Source organism: Coffea arabica, chromosome 8e (genome assembly GCF_036785885.1).
Source record: "Coffea arabica cultivar ET-39 chromosome 8e, Coffea Arabica ET-39 HiFi, whole genome shotgun sequence".
Lineage (NCBI taxonomy): Eukaryota > Viridiplantae > Streptophyta > Magnoliopsida > Gentianales > Rubiaceae > Coffea > Coffea arabica.
This window is the reverse complement of record NC_092324.1, coordinates 52,964,462-52,983,673: the sequence shown is the minus strand read 5'-3', so window position 1 is coordinate 52,983,673 and position 19,212 is coordinate 52,964,462. Positions and strand designations below refer to the sequence as shown.

Genomic DNA, 19,212 nt, shown 5'->3' with positions numbered 1-19,212 from the left:
TATAAGTGTCAAAATGGGTTATTTGAACGGGCTTTGATTGAGTAAAATGAGTAATTGGTAGAAGTGAGTCAACCCATTTATACTCAAAATGAATTGAGTAACCAAATTATTCATTTATTTTAAATTTTTGTAAATTTATTTAAATTTATTTTTGTAAACTAAGTAATCAATTATAGTTTTATACCATCCTTTGCACCCATCATTAATTTTAAATATTTATTTATAATACTCAATAATCTTAATTATCAATTTTTTTTCCATCTGTACTCTATGTCGCAAAATTACATACTATTTAATAATTAAACAATAAGAATATAAAAATTTGAACTAAATACTAATGTGGAAATTTAAAATTTCATTTTGAAAAAATAAGAAAAAAAGCTAAAACTTGTCATAAATTGGTAATGCTGAAAAATGAGCAAGTTAACAAATTAAGAAAAAATAAAATGATAAGATGAAACCAACAAATAATAATAATAACGAAACAAAAGTAGTTAACATTATGACAAAACGAAAAATTTGAAGAAAAAAAAAGGGTGAGGAAAGAGATGAGGTCTAGAGGAAGACAATTTTAAATGGGTTAATTGGATTTAATGGGTTACCCAATAATACTCATTTATTATTAAATGAGTATTATTGGATAACTCATTTATACCCATATGTAAAAATTTAAAATACTCATACTTATCTATTCATGGGTGGTTTAATCAACCTTCCAGGAATATATATGTATATATATATTAATTTACAAGGATGCGTTGCTCTTTTAATTTAACATCCTACTTTCTCTTTCTCTTTAATTCATTTCTCCTGCATTTACCATTTGATAAGTAAAACAACTTTACGAGTGCCAAAGCCAAAATACTTAAAAGCAATAAACAATAAACAATAATCAATTACCATTATGTCAATTACCATTAATCAATAAACATTTACCATTATGTCATCAATTGTCTTCTTCGTTTTGGGCTCAATAAACAATAATGTAACTAGTAATTGAACCCTATTTCTTTTTTCTTAATAATTTTATACGAAAAAAAAATTATTAAGAAAAAAGAAATAGGGTTCAATTACTACTTACATTATTGTTTATGACAATTGATGACACTGCTTTAAAGGATTTTGGTTTTGGCATGCTTAAGTTGTTTTGCTTATCAAGTAACCTATGTAAATACAGGAGAAATGAATTTAAAAAAAAAACAAAGAGAAAGTAGGACGTTAAATTAAAAAAGCAATACATCCTTGTAATTTAATATATATATATATATATATATATATATATATATATATATATCAAAACATCCTGCTAGATTGATTAAGCAAGGCAAGGTGTTAATTTTTTTTAAAAAAATCTGCTGTTATCATATTTACTCAGCACAATAGCATTATATAATTTAAAAAAATATTTTTGTCTATTGAATTAAGGGTGTGTTTGGTAAAACTAAAATTTAAAAATTGAAGTTTGAAATTTGAAATTTGAAATTTGAATCTATTGAATTGTCAAGTATTAACGATGCATTTGATAAAACTGAAGTCTGAAAATTAAAATCTGAACTTTGAAATTTGAAATTTGAATCCATTAAATTATTGAATTGTTAAGTACTAAATTTGATACATTTGAGTATATATATTACATTCAGTGATAAGTGAATAACTTATCGCTTAATTTTGGAGGCAAATTTTGCCTAGAAAATTTTATATTATTTAATTAATTCAAATGTTCTATTTTTTGTTATCAAATCTATCTGAACATATTAAAATTTAAATTCATTAAATTTAAGTTTAGAAAATTCAGTGCTTAGGTCTTATGACAATGTATATTGAGATATATTTAGTATTTAAAATTTGTTTGATTAATTTTTTTTACAAAAATTGAAAACCACCATACGCTGCCGTTGCCACCACCATTTCCCCCTTCCCTCCTCCTTTTTCTCTTTTCTTCTTCCTTCTCCTGCAACTACTTAATCATATAGAGTTACTCATTTACAGCATGCTTTCTATGGTTGCTGTTGAGACTTCTATCGAGCACCCTACTATGCATGAATTGTATTTTCTGCAACTAGTCGACTGAGAAGGTTTTATCAAACAGTTGGAGAATAATTCTTTTGTTTTTGGTGATTTAAAAAGTGCACGAGTGGATTTTATGTTAACTATGTCTGATAAGCATCATATATAGGCACATAATTCCATTTGTCATATTATTTCCCCTTATATCAGCCTCGATAAACCTCATAAATTGATAAGGAATCCTATCTGTTGCAGTATTTTTTTCTGATCAAATCCACTACTCTAGATTTCTTCTCTATCACAAACATTCAACTATGTCAAAACACATATAAGTGCTATCTTGAATTTCTGATTTCTATGTTTCACAACCCAACCACTCAAGTAGATGTTTGATTTCTTCTTGCTTCCATATCGTGGATCGTCTTTGGCTCTGATTTTGACTCAGGGAATCGTAAGAATAAAATACCAAAACTTTGGTTTTTCTAGGGACAAGTGGCAGAAAAACTTGATTGATGGTTAATTTTGCAACCTAATAGAATAGTAAGAATTCATGGTGCAAGGTCGCAATTTTTGTTTTTGTTAAACATTGAGCATGGATGACAATGTCATCAGTGGACAAAATATCTGTAAGTCCAGTTCTTGTATCATAATCCAATGAAATGTTTATATTCCTTGCAATTAAACAAACATTGAAATCCTTAATCAAGTAGGAAAGAAATTAATACAAATTAACACTAAAATGAGCAAACCACTTGGTGCCTTGAAAGGAAACTGCTGCCATGTACTTGTTTAAATAGTTATATTTTCTCTTTTTTCCTATCTGCATCATTAGGTTTGACTTTTCTACTAGTAACATGTTAAAAAGGACTTGATAACACCAAAACCCTGGTTTTATGATCGTTGCTGATTTCATAGACAGACCAGTTCTCTTATGCTATATCAAGAGTAATGGAGAACAAGGTCAGCAGTCTACTATACAAGTTGAGAGGGATCGTATACCTTTAGAACCGATTACAAGAGCTCGAATTAAGAAGTTTCGTGATCCACTTCAAGTGTTAGTTCGTACTATCCAAGATCAAGAGATTGTTCTAAGGGATATTGAAGACCTTGAGGGTAACACTTTATTATTTGTTCACCTAATTCAACTCATGAAAAGTTCAAATAGTTCAAGTGAAGCACGATTGGATTGATAAGCCTAGGTGGTTCGAATTGATGGTTCGATTTGTTTAGTGGTTAGATAGGTTAAGTTAGGCATCATTTGCCTATTAGTCGTTAGTAGTATTTAGTCTAACTAATTGATCAAGTTAAGACTAATGTGAGACCGATTAAGGCCTTGTTAGGAGTACGAGCAAGTGTCGTTAGTTGTTTCCAAGTATTGGTAGGACTTATGCGAGTTGTAAAAGCTATTTAAAAGCCTAACTCTTTTTACGTGTGATAATAAGAAATTTTCAAAAAAGTACGAGTGCCTAGGAGTGTACAAAATCAAAAAATTCTGATCTACCGACCGAATTCAAATCGGTCGAATTGAATTCGGAATTTCGAATTCGGTAATTCGGAGTGGAAATTGGAATATCCGATTTCGAATTAGACGAAATCGGGTCAAATTCGGTAATGAAAATTTTCAAATCGGAAATTCCGATTTCGATTTCAAATCCATTTTTCATATATATATATAATATTTATATATAATATATCATTTATATTATAATAATAATTTTTATATTTTTGAATTTGGTGATTCGGAATTCCTATTTTGATTTTAATTTCGTTTTCATATATATATATAATATTTTTTTATAAATATGTAATATAACATTTATATAATAATAATAATAATTTTTATATTCATGAATTCGGTGAAATTTGAATTTACTGAATTTCGAATTGAATTCGAAGCGAATTCGAATTCGGAGTTAGTGAATTCGAAATTGAAATCGGTCAAAAATTCTGATATCAAAATTCCAAAAAATTTCAATTTTAATATTCCGAATTACCGATTTCGATTCCGATTCACACCCCCTACGAGTGCCTCTTTTGGGTTTTACGAAAGCATTTTGAACAATTTAGAGAATTTCTTTGAGTGTTCACGACTTATCGATTGAAGAACACGTTCGATTGTGGCGTCTTCTACCATACCAAAGTTCTTTGACCATGTCATCAAGAGATTAAGGTCTTCCGCTCCAAACTTTGATACAAACTTCTAGATTCTTGGATTTATGTGTTGCGGGTTGCGTGTAAGACAGAACGCAGTTCGTCTCAAAGAAGTTTCTCAATTTAATTACAGGAATGGATTCAGAACTTGCTCTGTTTTGCAGGAACATCAAATTATGCCAATCTCTGCTTCTTTATAGTTTTTAGTCTCTATTCACATTAGTTCAGAGGATCAGTTGCATGTACAATTTGTTGTAGGTGTGTTGGGTGGTTGGGCTTCTTGTTTATTTATTTTTTCCACATATATGTTGGTGGAAAACGTATCATAAGAAGCTCAAGTCTGGTGAAAGTATTCTCCTGAGAGCTATAGTTGTAGGCTATGTACATATATACTCACGAAGAATAGGAAACATAAGGGTATTCCATTTGGATTAGTTATTTTTCATAGTACTTTTGGAATATTTTACTGTAGTATTATATATGAAAAACTTTACTGTAGATTTTGTTGGTGATGTTTTTGGAGAAATTTTTGAAATATATTTTGGCGTACCTTTCAAAATTAAAATATTTTTAAAATACTTTTTAAAAATTAATACTACCATTCACAACCATCACTAACACCACCCCACCCCACCCCCTCTCTCCTCCTTTCTCCTCCCCCTCTCTTTTCCTCCTCCTCCTTCTTTCTCTGCCTTTTCCCTCTCCTTCCTTTCCTTATCTTCCCTCTGCCTCTCGGCTTTTCCTTTCACCCTCGATCTAGTCGCGGCTAGGTCGTGACTAAAAAATTGTAACCTTCTAGTCACGATTTGATCGTGACTAGATCGTGGCCTTTGGTCATGACCAGAGGCCTCGAGACCAGATCGAGAGGGGGGAGGGGAGAGCCAGGGGGTGGTGGAAAAGAGGAGGGGAGGAGGAAGAAGGAAGGAGAAAGGGGGAAAAGGAAGGGAGTGGTAGCGGAGGTGGGTGGCAGTGATGGTGGTAGTGGTGATAAGTGGAAAAAATTGTAAAATTTATTTTTTTACTTTTTTGTGTATATTTGTAAATTGTTTTTGATATATTATATGGTTGAGATTTTTTAAATTTATTTTTATTTGTTTATTATTGTAATATTGTATTTAAAAATTTTATTTTTAAAAAATAGGCCAATCCAAATGGAGCTCCATGATTGAGTGATAAGAGATTAGACACAGTCTCTAGATTTTCTGCTTATGGAATCGGCTTTGACATTTGGTGGTAAACGGACTCATCAGCCCAAATGGCAAAACTGTAAGACTTGCCATTTGGTGTTATGACTAGAAAATATGTTAGTAAGACTCATCAAAACTTACCTCTAATTAGGTTTGACAATCGGGCCTAATGAGTCGGGTTTTGATAAATTCAAATTCAACTCATTTAATTTGAAATATTTTCGGGATTCAGGCTATGAGTTTCGGGTTCATAAATGTGAAATTCATACTCAACTCACATAATATTCGGGTTGTGAGCCTTAATCGGGTTTAACCCAAACTCACTTATTACTCCTTAATTTTCTTAGTATAATTACTAAAATTATTAAGTTGTAAGACTAATTTAACATTTGCAAGATTATAATATTAAAACTAAATATGAACAACTAATAGTTCTTAAAAAGTATATAAACCAAAAATTTTTCAACAATATTTATATTTAATTCGTTCAAAATGCATGAAAAATAGTAATAAAACATGCGGTCATAAGCCAAAATATCTTTAAAAGTTGAAACTTTTTTTATAATCTTGTGATTTAAATCCAAATATGCTTGATGATTTGTGTTTGTAGATCAAAAAGAAATCAACCAATATTATGCCAATACAAAAATTTACTCAACCAATAAAAAAAAGTTAGAAATTTAGTTATGCATTACTAATATTTGGTTCTCAAGAAAACTCATGGAAGAGTCTTTAGATGTATTTTTGTACTTTGTAATTTATATATATATTTAGTATTTAGTAATAATATATTTGGATATATAATTATACATAATATCAAAATATAAATATTATATATATAGGTAATTAAAGAGTTGGGCCTATATCAGATTTGAGCCTAATAAGACCCAAACTCGACTCATATTTAATTCAGATCTAATTTTTAGCCTCAAACTTAGATCGGCTCACTCAATAGTGGGGTTCATCGGACTTTTTGTTAGGTCGAACCAGCCGAGCTCGGGCTGGCCAAACTCTATTGACAGTCCTACCTCTAATGGGAGTGATCCCAGTCTTTCAGTATGCAATATATCTCCTCAAAACTGTAAGACTCATCAGCCCACGTTGGTGCTATGTACTAACTATGGACATATTTTCTATAGTTAGTTTTGGCTCGAGTGATCCCCGTCTTTCGTACATGTGCTTGCACTTTTAAATTTTTTATTCTATCTCTTCATCTATCATTTCACATAATAGCCCTTCTTTTTATGCAATAAAGATAAATTACAAGTGACAAGTGTACAATAATCTGAACCACTCATTGTATTCTCTCCCGTTGGTGCTATATACTAACTATGGACATATTTTCTAGGGTTAAATGCAGAAAACACCCACGAACTTTCATGGAAGTTGCACAAAACACCCAGAAATATGTTTATAGGCATTTTGCACCCTGAAAAAATGACCGTTCACACATTTCACGGTAAAACAAAACGCGTGGAAGCCACTTTCTGTCCGTTGAATTTGCTGACAGAATTGCCCTCTTTCCAGTGAATATAAATGAGAACAACCTCCCATCCCTTCTCATTTTCCCCACTTGTATTTCCTCTTCTTCACAGATACACAATTTCTACTCATATGGAACACAGTCCAAATAGTTGCAGCTCAAGCAATGCACACCATGTAACAAACTTCAACTCAAGATGCAGGTGTGGAAAAAAAGCACCCGTACGCACTTCATGGACCATTCAAAATCCAGGAAGAAAATTCATAGGATGTTCCAATTATTCGGTAAGTCTAAATCTCACATACAATTTCAGTGAACCAAAGTCAATAACAGCCACTTATTTTGGAATTTTGTTTTAAACAGAATAGTAATGCATGCGGGTATTTTAAATGGGTGGAACCTGAAACATGCAAAAAAGAAATGGAAATTGGGGAATATTTTCATGGCCGAATGGAAGAAATGCAAGCAAGGATTAACCATCTGCAGCAACAGAATGAGCAATTACAAAGAGCATCTGAAAGAGTGAATGATGCAAGAGTTGCTACTATGCTTCAAAATGACCAGCTAGTGACCAAATGTGAAGAATTCAAAACTATAATCCGGTCATTGCAAGAAAAAATGGCCAAGTATAAAGGGGCTCTTAAAGAAAGGAGGAGGACTGACTCCAAAGGGAGGAAGCTGATATATGTAATTGTAGTGGTGCTTGTTGTAGTAGTAATTGCTATAATTAAAGAAAAGAAAAAGGAACAAATGTATTTTCTGCCATGAACACCATGTAACATGAATCATTCAAGTTAGTATAAAATTATGGTTTGTCATATAAGCTGGTTATATGAGAGAGAAAAAAAAAAAGCAATGTGGAAAACATAATCAGCATAACAATGGAAACAGCAAAGGTAGTAACTTCATAAACTAGTCCATAGTTCATTGCATAAACTACCAGGAAGATCATCTTCCACTTTACTAATACAAAGTATGAAAATAGCATATCCTAGTGTTCAACCAAACAAAAAAAGACAATATCTGTTTTCTAAACCCTTCAAAAGCATGTTTCCATTACAAAAGAGGAACATATCCTTTACGGGCTATATTATCATCCTAACAGTTAGATGAACCTTCATTAGGTGGTATCTGAGAGTCTTGATGCACACGAGTCCTAGTGCTGGAAGATTGACTGGAGAACAATACATCACCAAATCTTGTTGAATGCCTTTGGATCTGGTACAAATAAAACAAGTTATTGGTGATGTATATTTACTTTATCTTGCCTATGAATTGTATATGAATTGCAGAACAATATATACCTGAGTAGTGGGTATACTACCCTCATTAGCATTGGTATTAGTGCTCAATTGTGAGCCTCCGGTCAGGGGGTCATTTGTCCACTAGTTACACATGACATTAGTTAGTTCAAATGCAGCTGAAATTAAGCAAATGTAAAAATACAGTTGAAATACTTACCATTTGAACTGTCCGGGTTTCAGAAGTGTTATGAGATTGCATGGCCATCCTTGCCACCTGTCATTAATGAGAAAGACATTAATACAAGTTAAAAATGAACCAGTTTGGAAATATATACATAATGCCTAAGATAATATTGAATCACCGTATCAGATGGGATGAAATTTCTGCCATCAGACATGCCAACACCATTCCAATTTCCAAATCCAGAAAGTGGTGGAGGACATCCTGAAAATTCACCTCTCCCTCTTTTCCCTCTTGCCCCACCTCTAATTGAGGATTCCACTCCCCTACCATTACCTCTGCCCCTTCTATTACCCCTTCCATTGCCACCAGTCATATTGACATTAACATTCTGTGTGTCCACATTAACCGTTCTCGGTCTTCCACCAACATTTTTTGGAGGGGCTGTACCTCCTCCCCTTCTTGTTTGAGTGGCACTTTCATCCTACAAAAGTAACTAAATTAATAAATAAACTAAGGAAGGAAATTATTAAACACAATTTAAGGCATCATACACAACCTGTCTTGGTTGCTTGCATGTCTTCTTATTATGACCAGGCATATTACAGTTGCTGCAGTGGGCTATAGTACCCTTTCTGGTTACCACATCATTATTCACAAGCTCATCTGCACTTTTTCTTCATAGCTTTCTTGGTCTACCAGGTCTTCTCCTTAGTTTTGGTGGTTGAATAGGCAAGCCACTTGTTTGAACCCATAGAGCCTCTTCTGGAATAGGAACTACCATACCCTTATAAGCTCTACAATAGTACTCTATACTATAATATGGATGGATAAGGTCTGCTGGTTCTTGATCAGAATCTATAATTGCTGCACATGCATGTACACAAGGAACACCAGTTATATCCCATTCTCTACAAGTACAAGTTCTTGCATTCAGATTAACAACTTTGTGCCCTGCATAGCCTGTGATCTCCCATATGCCTTGACCAGCTTGAACAGCTTCATATTCCATTGCTCGTGCCTTAATTTCCTCCACTTTATCATGGATTCTTGGACAAATTTTTCCTTTGACCTTAGATATGAACTCTCTCTTTTTTTGGTATCTACACATAATCAGTCTTCTAATTGCTTCAAACATAGATAAAATTGGCTCCTCCCTTGCCTCTTTAATATACTGGTTGAAGGATTCACTAACGTTGTTACTCAAAAGATCACATTTTGATCTTGGATTGAACATGCACCTTGACCAAAGATTAGCTGGAATAGCACTCAACCAGTCATAAGCTTCCCTATTAGCAACCTGGAGTTCTCTCATCTTTTGTGACCATCCATCTGTCTCATATGCTCGTGCAGCAGCCCATATGATATCCCTAAGTGCCTTGTCCTTAAACCTCAGTTTGAAATTGGCATACATATGCCTAACACAGAACCTATGTTCCACCCCAGGAAACAGCACATCAAATGTCTCAACCAGACCCTACAAAATAGCAACATCATCAATCAGATTTGGTTTAATTATAGCAGTAATAAACTCATATATGAATGTTGGAAAATTTTAATGGCAAGTTTACCTTTTGTCTGTCAGAAATGAACACCCAATTCATGTCAACTGGTGATCCAATATGAGTAGTCAGAAGTTCTAGAAACCAATGCCAGCTTTCCTTACATTCAGATTCCACGCATGCCATTGCTATAGGATACATCTGATTATTTCCATCCCTCCCAACAGCATGCATTAGATGTCCCCCAAGTCTTCCTTTGAGATGGCAAGCATCTAAACCTATAACTGGTCTGCAACCACTTATAAAACCATCCTTTTGTGCCCCAAACATAACAAACATTCTCTGAAATATGGGATTGACAGATGCTGGAACAACTTCTGTCATAACATAGGCTGCAGAACCAGGATTTTTCAGCATAATAGTTGCACAATAATCTCTTAGTCTGGCATATTGTTTCTTATGATCCCCAAACATTTCAGATTGTGCATGTTTCTTGGCCCTATACACCTTCCATCTAGAAACTCTTAATTTGAACTTTCTTTTAATTGTCTTTCGAAATCCCTTAAGTTTCCAGTCAGGATCATCAGCCAATTCCTTTTTGAAGTGTTCAGCCAACCATCTTGAATTTGCACTAACATTCTTATAAGACCAAGGACATCTATGAGGGGTACCTTTCAAGCTCTTCAACTGCATTGCTTTAGTTTTTCTATAATAACTCGCATATATTCTCCAACCACATTCTCTATTGCATATTGCAATGATTTTGTTACTATCATTCTTTTGGAACTTCAACTCAAAACCTTTAAGGATGGAATACATTCGAATTGCCTTTCTAAACACATGTGTGGTTGGGAAAATGAGGCCTACCACAATTTTAGGATCAACCATGTCTCTTTCCTCATTAAATTCAGGAAATTGTTCTCTATTTTCATCATCAGAGGACTGAATGGCAGTTTCAAGTACTTCAGCATCAACAATATTTTCATGCTCAACAAACTTACCCTCTTTCCTAGCCTCAACAAAGGCTCTATAATCACCACTAATTAATTCAGCATATTGTTGGTACTGTCCTAAGTTAATATTGCTATCCAGCCCACTAGTTACCTCAGTAGTATCATCACCAATATCACAGTTATCACTTAATGTGTCCCCATCTAAGAAATAATCAAAATCTGAGTCATATTCAGAAGATTGCTCACTTTCAGGTGTGTATGAGTCATCAGATTCTGTTTCTGATTCATTCACATCATGATCAACCTCTGGTTCAACATTATCATTCACCCCACCAACCCCTAAACCATCATTACCAGTCCCAACTCCCTGATTAGCATTTATATTGCTATTACCTACAGCTTCAACACCATCTTGCTGATTCCCATTATTATTTTCTACATCCCCATTATCATTTACCTCTCCAACATAGATATGAATGTATGGTTCATCCCTAAACATCCCAAACATATACATGACTGCTGCTTCACTATTAAGTAAGGCAAATTCATCATCCGGCATTTTAAAGCAAATTTGAGTGTTTATGGGCACGTTCAGTCCTTTTAGCAGCCCCCAGATCTCAAATCTTGACATATAATCTGGGTCAATATCATTGAAATGTTTTATATCCCCACCCACATATGTTAGTCCTGGATTTTTTACAAAATGGCCCCCATAATGGACTTCGAATGAGAACATACTTTCCAACGGTGATGACCACACTGGTACGCGACAAAAAAACAATAAATCTGAGTGAGGGACCACAAAACCACCTTTATTGAACTTAATTAACATACTGTAATTAGCAATAATAAACTTAAAAGACACTACCAACACCGACCCATGCTCAACAGACTAGAATCTTGTAAAGAAACCTATAAACAACACAATTATTGCATGAAAATGACAGATAAGAAAATTTGGTCGCAATCAGCCCGACATGGAACGAACATAACGACCACATGCAATATATATATTCCATCACAACCATACAAATACCCATTCTAAAACTAAAGCCCACTGCTTTGGGCATCCAGATCCATACAAAAAAGGGTAAAAAGTCCATTAAATACAGAAAAAATTAGGGCTTTGCATATTACCTGATTTGCTGAGATACTCTAAATATTCTACTTGTTTTTGGATTCTTCAGACCGTCTTTTGCTTTTGCCCACTTCTAGTTACCCTCTGTAGTCATTCGGCTTTGGTTCTTCCTCGATCGCAAGAAAAAGGCAAAAAATTTGGCAAACTCAAGATCAGCTTTGCCTTGTACTTTCTGCCCGACACAATGGGTTTGGAGGAGAAGAAGGGTGATTTTGTCCGTTCAGTTATTATTTGAGGATAAAGTTGTCATTTGAGTCCTAAAATAAACGGTGTGTAAATATCTGTCACTTTTCAGTGGACCTTGGGTGCATTCTGCCTATAAACATATTTAGGGGTGTATTGTGCAACTCATATGAGAGTTCAGGTGATTTTCTGCATTTAACCCTATTTTCTATAGTTAGTTTTGGCTCGAGTGATCCCCGTCTTTCGTACCTGTGCTTGCACTTTTAAATTTTTTATTCTATCTCTTCATCTATCATTTCACATAATAGCCCTTCTTTTTATGCAATAAAGATAAATTACAAGTGACAAGTGTACAATAATCTGAACCACTCATATTGTATTCTCTCCAGCTCATACTGTTTGATTCTGCAATTTCATTGTCCAGTGTGGTGTATTAAAGAATCCAAGATTCCCCAAAGCTAGTGAACAGTTGCTGGAGCCACTTGTGAAAGATCTTGTTTAGCAACAACAGTTGTCAATTTACCTTGGGTGCTTTTGTCTATCAGTCGGGGCATAGGTTTTTTTCTTATGTTTGGAATATTAGGCGAATGGGCAAAGTTTGAGATTTGCAATTGAGACCTGCTGTGAGAAGACGACTATAAAATAGCATGCTACTCAAGCAGATTGTGAGCTTCAACTCAAACCACGAGTTCTAGACCCTATTTGAGTTTGGTTACTCTACTCTACCTCTTGACTAGAACCAGAATAGGTGTGATACTACTTGCAATGTTATAGCTGTTATTTAGGCTTCCCTATATATACTTTTCAGATCTGTTGTAGGAAATAAGCACTTGCTGCAAATTTTTTGAAGTTATCGTTTCACCTAGCTGACTAATCTTGTCTAACAATTCCATCTCTAATTGAGCAGGACAAGGCTGCACTTCTTTTCCTCCTCTTTCCCTTAAGATTGCTTATTCTAAGATGATGGATATGGGATGGATGCTTGCCAGCATTTCCAGTTCAGCTCTAACAGGTATCTGCTGGCGTTGCATTTCATTCTGCATAGAGTTTTCAAGTTATGTGTTAATGTAATTTCATCATACGTTCCTCTAGTCCTGGATGCTGTTCTTATAAACAGGATTGGCTCTACGAGAGAATATCTTAAGGAAAAATGGAAGTGATATTCGTCAATGGTAAGTACTTTCCATTATTTTTCTTTTCCCTTCTCTCATTTCTAACTTTTGCACTATAAGATTGAATCTTACTTATTTTACGTGGAAGAAATTTTCTCATGGCTTTCACGCTTGAATGATCAAAATCTTGTTACTTCTACTGGAATCACTAGATCAAAGGTTGATTTATGGCTACAATTTGCCAATGAGCTATTTGATTGAAAGATCATATGCAAGTTTTTGCAACATACAGCTAGCCTGATAGGAAATAGAAGATTCAGAATACTTTTATGTGAGTTATCTTCCATTGCTAAGAGAAGAGAACTGCTTCTAGTTTGATTTTTTTTGAAAATTTACTTTCTTAACGTAACATGATTGAGATGGTTTAATAAAGAGATGGTTTAATGGTTCAGAGAATAACTTTGGAAATTCATAAATTTTGTGATCTTTGCTGTTGATTTATATGGAAGAATAGGTGCTAGGTTGGATCTTAAAACTTTAAAAGCACCCTTAGTGACATACTAACCATCTTATGTCCTCTTTACCGTTGCTGAATTCTGATTATGAAGGAAGGTAGAACTCATTAGCTTGGTGAAGTAAAACTTTTATGACCTAAACTTTGTGTATGTGAGCTACATGTTAGATGTTATTGCCATCCGCCATGTTCCCTTGTGTGTATGTGTGTGTTTTTTGTGCATGTCCTTGCATACGTTTGGGCATGTGCATGTCTATTTGTCAATTTAAGAAACATATCATACTCTGATTTCAGCAACTTGTCAACTTAAGAAACATATTTTACTTTCCTTTCAGCAACTAGTAATTTCTTGCACTGTTATTATCAAATCTTGATGCCTAGAATGGAGTTGGTTATGTATGACTATACTGTTGTCATGTCATTATCTTGACTCATTTAAGTAGTTTGACCTTGATCACAGTATATGTTAATGAAATATATATTTTCCTTTGCCTTTTGAAAATATCATCTTCTGCAACTGATTTTGAGTGGTACTAAATCTTCTTTCTTCCTTAGGAGACTTCTTCTTTTCTGAGATTTATGTCTCTCGTCTTATGGTAGCTGAAGTAAATCATGCTTTGGCCTACATCATCTTGACAAGTACAACATAAAAAAAGGACACTCTGTGGATCCTTCCCTCTGCTCTCATATCCTAGCTCTGCTGTTGGAGCTAGGACTACAACTGCTAATCAGAAACCGAATTTTTGCTTTTCAGAAACTGGTATTAGTTTACAAACATTTCCAAAGTTTGTAATTGGACAACAAACAGCAAACCTACTTCTACCTTTAGCAATTGTGAACATGTTATATTGAAGAAATCATAGTAAGATTCAAACCATACTGAGAACAATAAATAACTACATTATTAAGCAACAATGAAATCTTGAACTTATAGCATCATAATAATGGAGCGGAAACAAATAGAGGCATTTCAAAAGGTTATTCTTTTCTGGAGTTGATTCTTTCTTGAACTTCATTTTGATTGCATCATGATTATTTGAAAATTTATAGCAGATAAACCTGTTTTCATGATTTTAAGTATACTTTAAAAGGTGGATGTAACATCGTTACACAGCCATGGTTATAGCTCTTGTAAGTCTGGGAGATAAAATGGCACCCAAGCTGCAGTAAGAAGCAAGTATAGTTCATTTTTATGATATTTGCTTTTCCAAATAAGTCTCAATTGTTCAGTTCCTTTATATTTTTTCATTGTCCTAATGGAAGGGCAATTAATTAACTTTGAATCTTGAGATTGTTGGCATTGACTTTGAACTTTGAAATGTCCATATTTTCCCTGTTTCTGAAGCTATTGAATATATCGATGAGCTCGCCAACACTGGCTGTTTGGGTCACACAGAAACTATCTTTCTGTCACAACAGAGTCTTCCATGTCTAGCGAGAGGAGAACTTAGAGTAGATAGGTTAGGTTTTCCATTGATCCATAAATGAAAATCTTAAGCTTTTTGCTACGAATTTATCATGCATTGCGGAGGTAAGATTTATGTCCCCTCCTTGTATTATTTTATTTTATTAATAAAATAACAGGTCGGCATCCCACATGTTCGAAGTTTGCCAATAAAAAAAAGAATATATCAGGTATTATATGGAAGTATTCCTTTTAATAATCTTCAAGCAAGCTAGAGGTCCTCTTTTGAGCCAGAAGCATTTAACAAAGGTTTAAATTTTAAAAACTGTCATGTTTTTGTATAGTTTTGTTAACAGTTACTTATAAAAAAGTGATACAAAAAATGCACTTTAGAATATTGTAAGATTGTTTTAACCTAAAAGTTTTGAAAAATAAAGGTGCTTAGAAGAGCAGAGATGGGTGCACTTCTCAGAAACTACTTCAGTATTTTTGCCAAACTATGATAAGCCAAATGTAAAGGTAAAAAGCACAAGAAAATACTTAAAAATGGCTCAAAGTTTTAGGAAGTAAAAACATTAAAATGCGTTTTGATATTGCACAGGAATACCATGAAAAGGTGTTGAAGGATGGTTGAATAATAGGGAGACATGCCTACTAACAAAAGGGGGAGAACTTGACAGAAAAGAAGGAAATAATCCAGATTTTTTTTAGTCTCTTTAGCAATTCACTTCTATTTAAAGTGACTATCAGTTTATCTTAATTTCCTTCTTAAGGAAAATGTGCTTCACGTTGGGAAGGGGCCTAACTGGCTGAATCTCCAATTGAAGCAGAAAAGAAGGAAGAATGAATCAAACTTTAAGTCAATCTTCATCTGAAGCTCCAATAGCCTAAACCGTTCAAATCCAGCAGACTGGATATGGAACATTAAGCTCAAGCTCAAGATAAATAAATTCGCTTATGCTTAAATTAGCTTTTACAAGGAAATACACTATGCTAGCCTTTCACTGACAGCAACTGTTAAAAGTTTAGTTGAAAGAGTTATATAGAAATCATATTTTGAAGATTCTACAAGGTTCTGTCATTAAGAGGGATGTGCAGCTCTATGCCTACAAAGTAAAATATTATATCCATGTACTCGTAAATTAGGAGAGAGGGTATGGTTGTCTCATTGACATAAGCTTCATATGAGTCAATTAGCAAGATAGGTTGAGCTGAAACAGAGAAAGCCAAGCTGCATATATTAAGAACTCAATGTCCATACGGCACATTGTCCAAACATAAGGAGGTGCAAACAGAAATGTCTCTAGGATTATAGTTATCCATTTTGAATGCACACATGCCTTCTGATTGTCTTGTGTGTTCCCGCTGCTTTGAAAAAAATGAATAAGAGGGAATGGGGAGAAACAAAAGCAATGATGTAATATTTATCTTTTGCAGAGAGGGGTGCTACTTTTTTACAGTGGGCTATTATGCAAGGAGTTGCAATGATCTTGCAGAACAGATACCAACGGCAAAGACTCTATACTCGCATTGCTTTGGGAAAGGTGTCATTTCCTATCCAACCTTTCCTAATAGCTCTTCCATGCATGCTATTTCTCAACATCATTTTCCCCCTCTACCCTTGAAAGAGGAAAACTCATTTCTTCTATGTTCTCATATATCTTGGCATTTGATGTGCTTTTCAATTTTACCAGGCTAAAAGAATGGATGTTGTCTGGGGAGAAACAGCTGGTGTGGATGGACAGTTATGGCCTTTTTACCCAATACTTTTTGCTACGAAGGTGAATCAGGACCGACTCGACAAAGCAAATATGAACAAAGCTTCGTACTTAAAAGTAGAATTTAAATGTTGTTCTGTTTTGTACAATGACATTCCTATTTTGGTTCACATTATCCAAAAAACAAACTGGACCATTTTATATGCTAAGCAAATAACATAATTTTTTGCTGTTATCATTCATTCTAAAACAAAAGATACTAAAATATAGATGATGTGCCATGCATCTAACCGTGATAGTGTATATACTGTCAGTGTATATAAGATTAACTCATAAACTTGTACCGATACTGGACTTGAGATTCCATGGATCTTATTCTTGTTCTCTCTCTCTCTCTCTCTCTCTCTCTCTCTCTTTTGGTGTTATGGTGTCCCGTATGTTTGAGGCATATGTTGGAGTGTCACTTCTAAAAACTGCTATGCTTGGAGTTGTACCCACCTTGATATCTGTCATTGTTGTTTCTAGTTTCCATGGATTAGTTGCTGTAACTGTACCTGCATTGTTACACGTCTTTCTATTCAAGGAAACTTCTTTTGGCAGGTAGTATTTTGGTTCTCATTGAGATTTTTTTTTTTGGTTCTCATTGTTACAAAACTTTTTTTTTTTTGGGGTTCTCATTGAGATTTTAGTCTTCTTATCTATTGCATATCTCCACCTTGATGTCTGTCATTGTTGTTTCTAGTTTCCATGGATTAGTTGCTGTAACTGTACCTGCATTGTTACACGTCTTTCTATTCAAGGAGACTTATTTTGGCAGGTAGTATTTTGCCGGATCCTTTGGTTCTCATGGCGATTTGCAATTTCACAAACACCATCCACACTTTGATGGCAAAGTCACAGTTCAAAGCAACAATGAAAAGAAGTACAAGCCCGTGTTAGATCAGTGCATCCTGATAGCAAAGGAGAATGTCCTAGGTACATTGAAGTTCTATTCAAGACCTGCTTTTCAAAGTGATCTTGTTTCTTAGAGACCATCAATTTCTTAGCTCTGGCCCAAAATTCTCAATTCCGTTTAATGACTTCATTTTAGAGGCCCAAAATTCAGGTTTAATGACTTCCATTTCTGTCTATGCCTATTTATGGTTTTTACAGTTGTAATTGTAGTGTATTGTGACAATGTAAGCCTGAATGTTCTTGTTTCCTTGATGATGTCAAACTCGGTTTCAAGCCTGACCATAGAATAGGGATGGCAATGGGGTTGGGTTGGAAGGGGGCAGGTCAACGGGGCAGAGGAATATGTGGGGTGGAGGGAATCTTTATCCACCTCCCACTTCCCCCGGAACGCATTACATGGATATCTATACATCTTCACTGTACACTCGGATTAACGTGATTATTAGTTATTTACGTTGTTTCCCTAACTATTATACGGTAACGCATAAACTGGTTGCAGGTTCTCGTATCTGTGTTAGTTATGACAGAAGGGGTGGATTACTATCCTTTAGTTTGGGTCCAAAAAGTATTCAACTCTCCGCTGATCTGTCGTCTTCCTTTGTCAGAAGTAACGTCTCCGTCCTCCTCCTTGGTGTGAGCCATTCTGTCGGCCGTATTTTCCTGATTGTCCTTATTGAGCGGGATGGGCGCCATCCCCCTTGTGAATCGTTGACAAGCTTCTCGACATCCTTCATTGATAGACTTCTGTGGACGTGGTTTGTAATAATATGGCAATGCAGAAAAAAGTTGATAGAGCTGCCTCCACTGGAAAAGATTTCGAGTATTTGGAGGAAGAAAAGAGTTTCTTTTCTGGTGGAGTTTATCATAGTATGGATCCTGGATTATTTTCCACTCAACGTATCATATAAAGAAAGTTTTCTTTGCGATCATTGTGATGACTTTTTTTTTTTTTGGATACTTTTACTAACACTCCAAAAGAAACAACGGTGCTAATTCTCCGCGGGCTAAAGCAAAAGTATCACTAAAGTAACACTCCAAAAGAACCAATGGTGCTAATTCTCCGCGGGCTAAAGTAAAAGTATCACTAAAGTAACACAATATTAGCTCGCGGAGAATTAGCATCATTGGTTCTTTTGGAGTGTAGCTATTATGCGGCGGACAAGCAGAATATTTGGGAACAAACTTTTATGCGCGGACGCTATTCAATCGTTTTTTTTTTTTTTTTTTTCCATTTTAAGGGGCTGGGGAATGTCCTACTTTGTCAGTGTAGTGGTGACGGTAACGAATGTACCTAAAAGTTCATGAGATTCGTCCCGTCCAGTGAATTTAGTCCAATCCCAGGAAAATTTTGATGAGAGCCTAAACAGGGGCTAATAGCAGTGGTGAAGGCTATACTGCGATGGCTTAAAGAACGAATATAACATTGGGAATTTTTTTTTCCCGACAATGAAGTAATACATTTTTTTTTCCTTTTCTTGGA

The 19,212-nt window shown here is 34.7% G+C and overlaps 2 protein-coding genes across 8 annotated transcripts; one reads left to right on the top strand and one right to left on the bottom strand.

The window, feature by feature from the left end:
* Window positions 1–7,751: 7,751 nt before the first annotated feature.
* LOC113705034 (uncharacterized) lies at window positions 7,752–12,031 on the bottom strand. Its single transcript, XM_072061908.1, has 7 exons — window positions 11,846–12,031; window positions 9,825–11,467; window positions 8,813–9,730; window positions 8,435–8,737; window positions 8,290–8,346; window positions 8,133–8,213; window positions 7,752–8,046 (listed from the first exon to the last, which is right to left on the bottom strand). The coding sequence occupies exons 2-3, from the start codon at window positions 11,442–11,444 to the stop codon at window positions 8,933–8,935; spliced, it is 2,418 nt and encodes an 805-aa protein (XP_071918009.1). The 5' UTR covers window positions 11,445–11,467; window positions 11,846–12,031; the 3' UTR covers window positions 7,752–8,046; window positions 8,133–8,213; window positions 8,290–8,346; window positions 8,435–8,737; window positions 8,813–8,932.
* A 4-nt stretch (window positions 12,032–12,035) lies between these two features.
* On the top strand, window positions 12,036–18,661 carry LOC113704290 (uncharacterized). 7 transcript variants are annotated; one of them, XR_011820081.1, is made up of 7 exons: window positions 12,250–12,777; window positions 12,937–13,041; window positions 13,122–13,201; window positions 16,498–16,604; window positions 16,755–16,895; window positions 17,596–17,753; window positions 18,338–18,661. XR_011820081.1 is itself a non-coding variant. In XM_072061910.1 (6 exons), exons 3-6 carry the CDS (start codon window positions 13,180–13,182, stop codon window positions 17,457–17,459), a joined length of 372 nt encoding a protein of 123 aa, XP_071918011.1. In that variant the 5' UTR covers window positions 12,036–12,777; window positions 12,937–13,041; window positions 13,147–13,179; the 3' UTR covers window positions 17,460–18,185. The 7 variants fall into 7 exon arrangements, 4 of the variants coding, with proteins under 4 accessions (XP_071918011.1, XP_071918010.1, XP_071918012.1 ...); XR_003451678.2 differs by having other exon boundaries at window positions 12,253–12,777; window positions 18,232–18,661; XR_003451677.2 differs by having other exon boundaries at window positions 12,267–12,777; window positions 16,755–16,841; window positions 18,232–18,661.
* The last annotated feature ends 551 nt before the right edge of the window (window positions 18,662–19,212 follow it).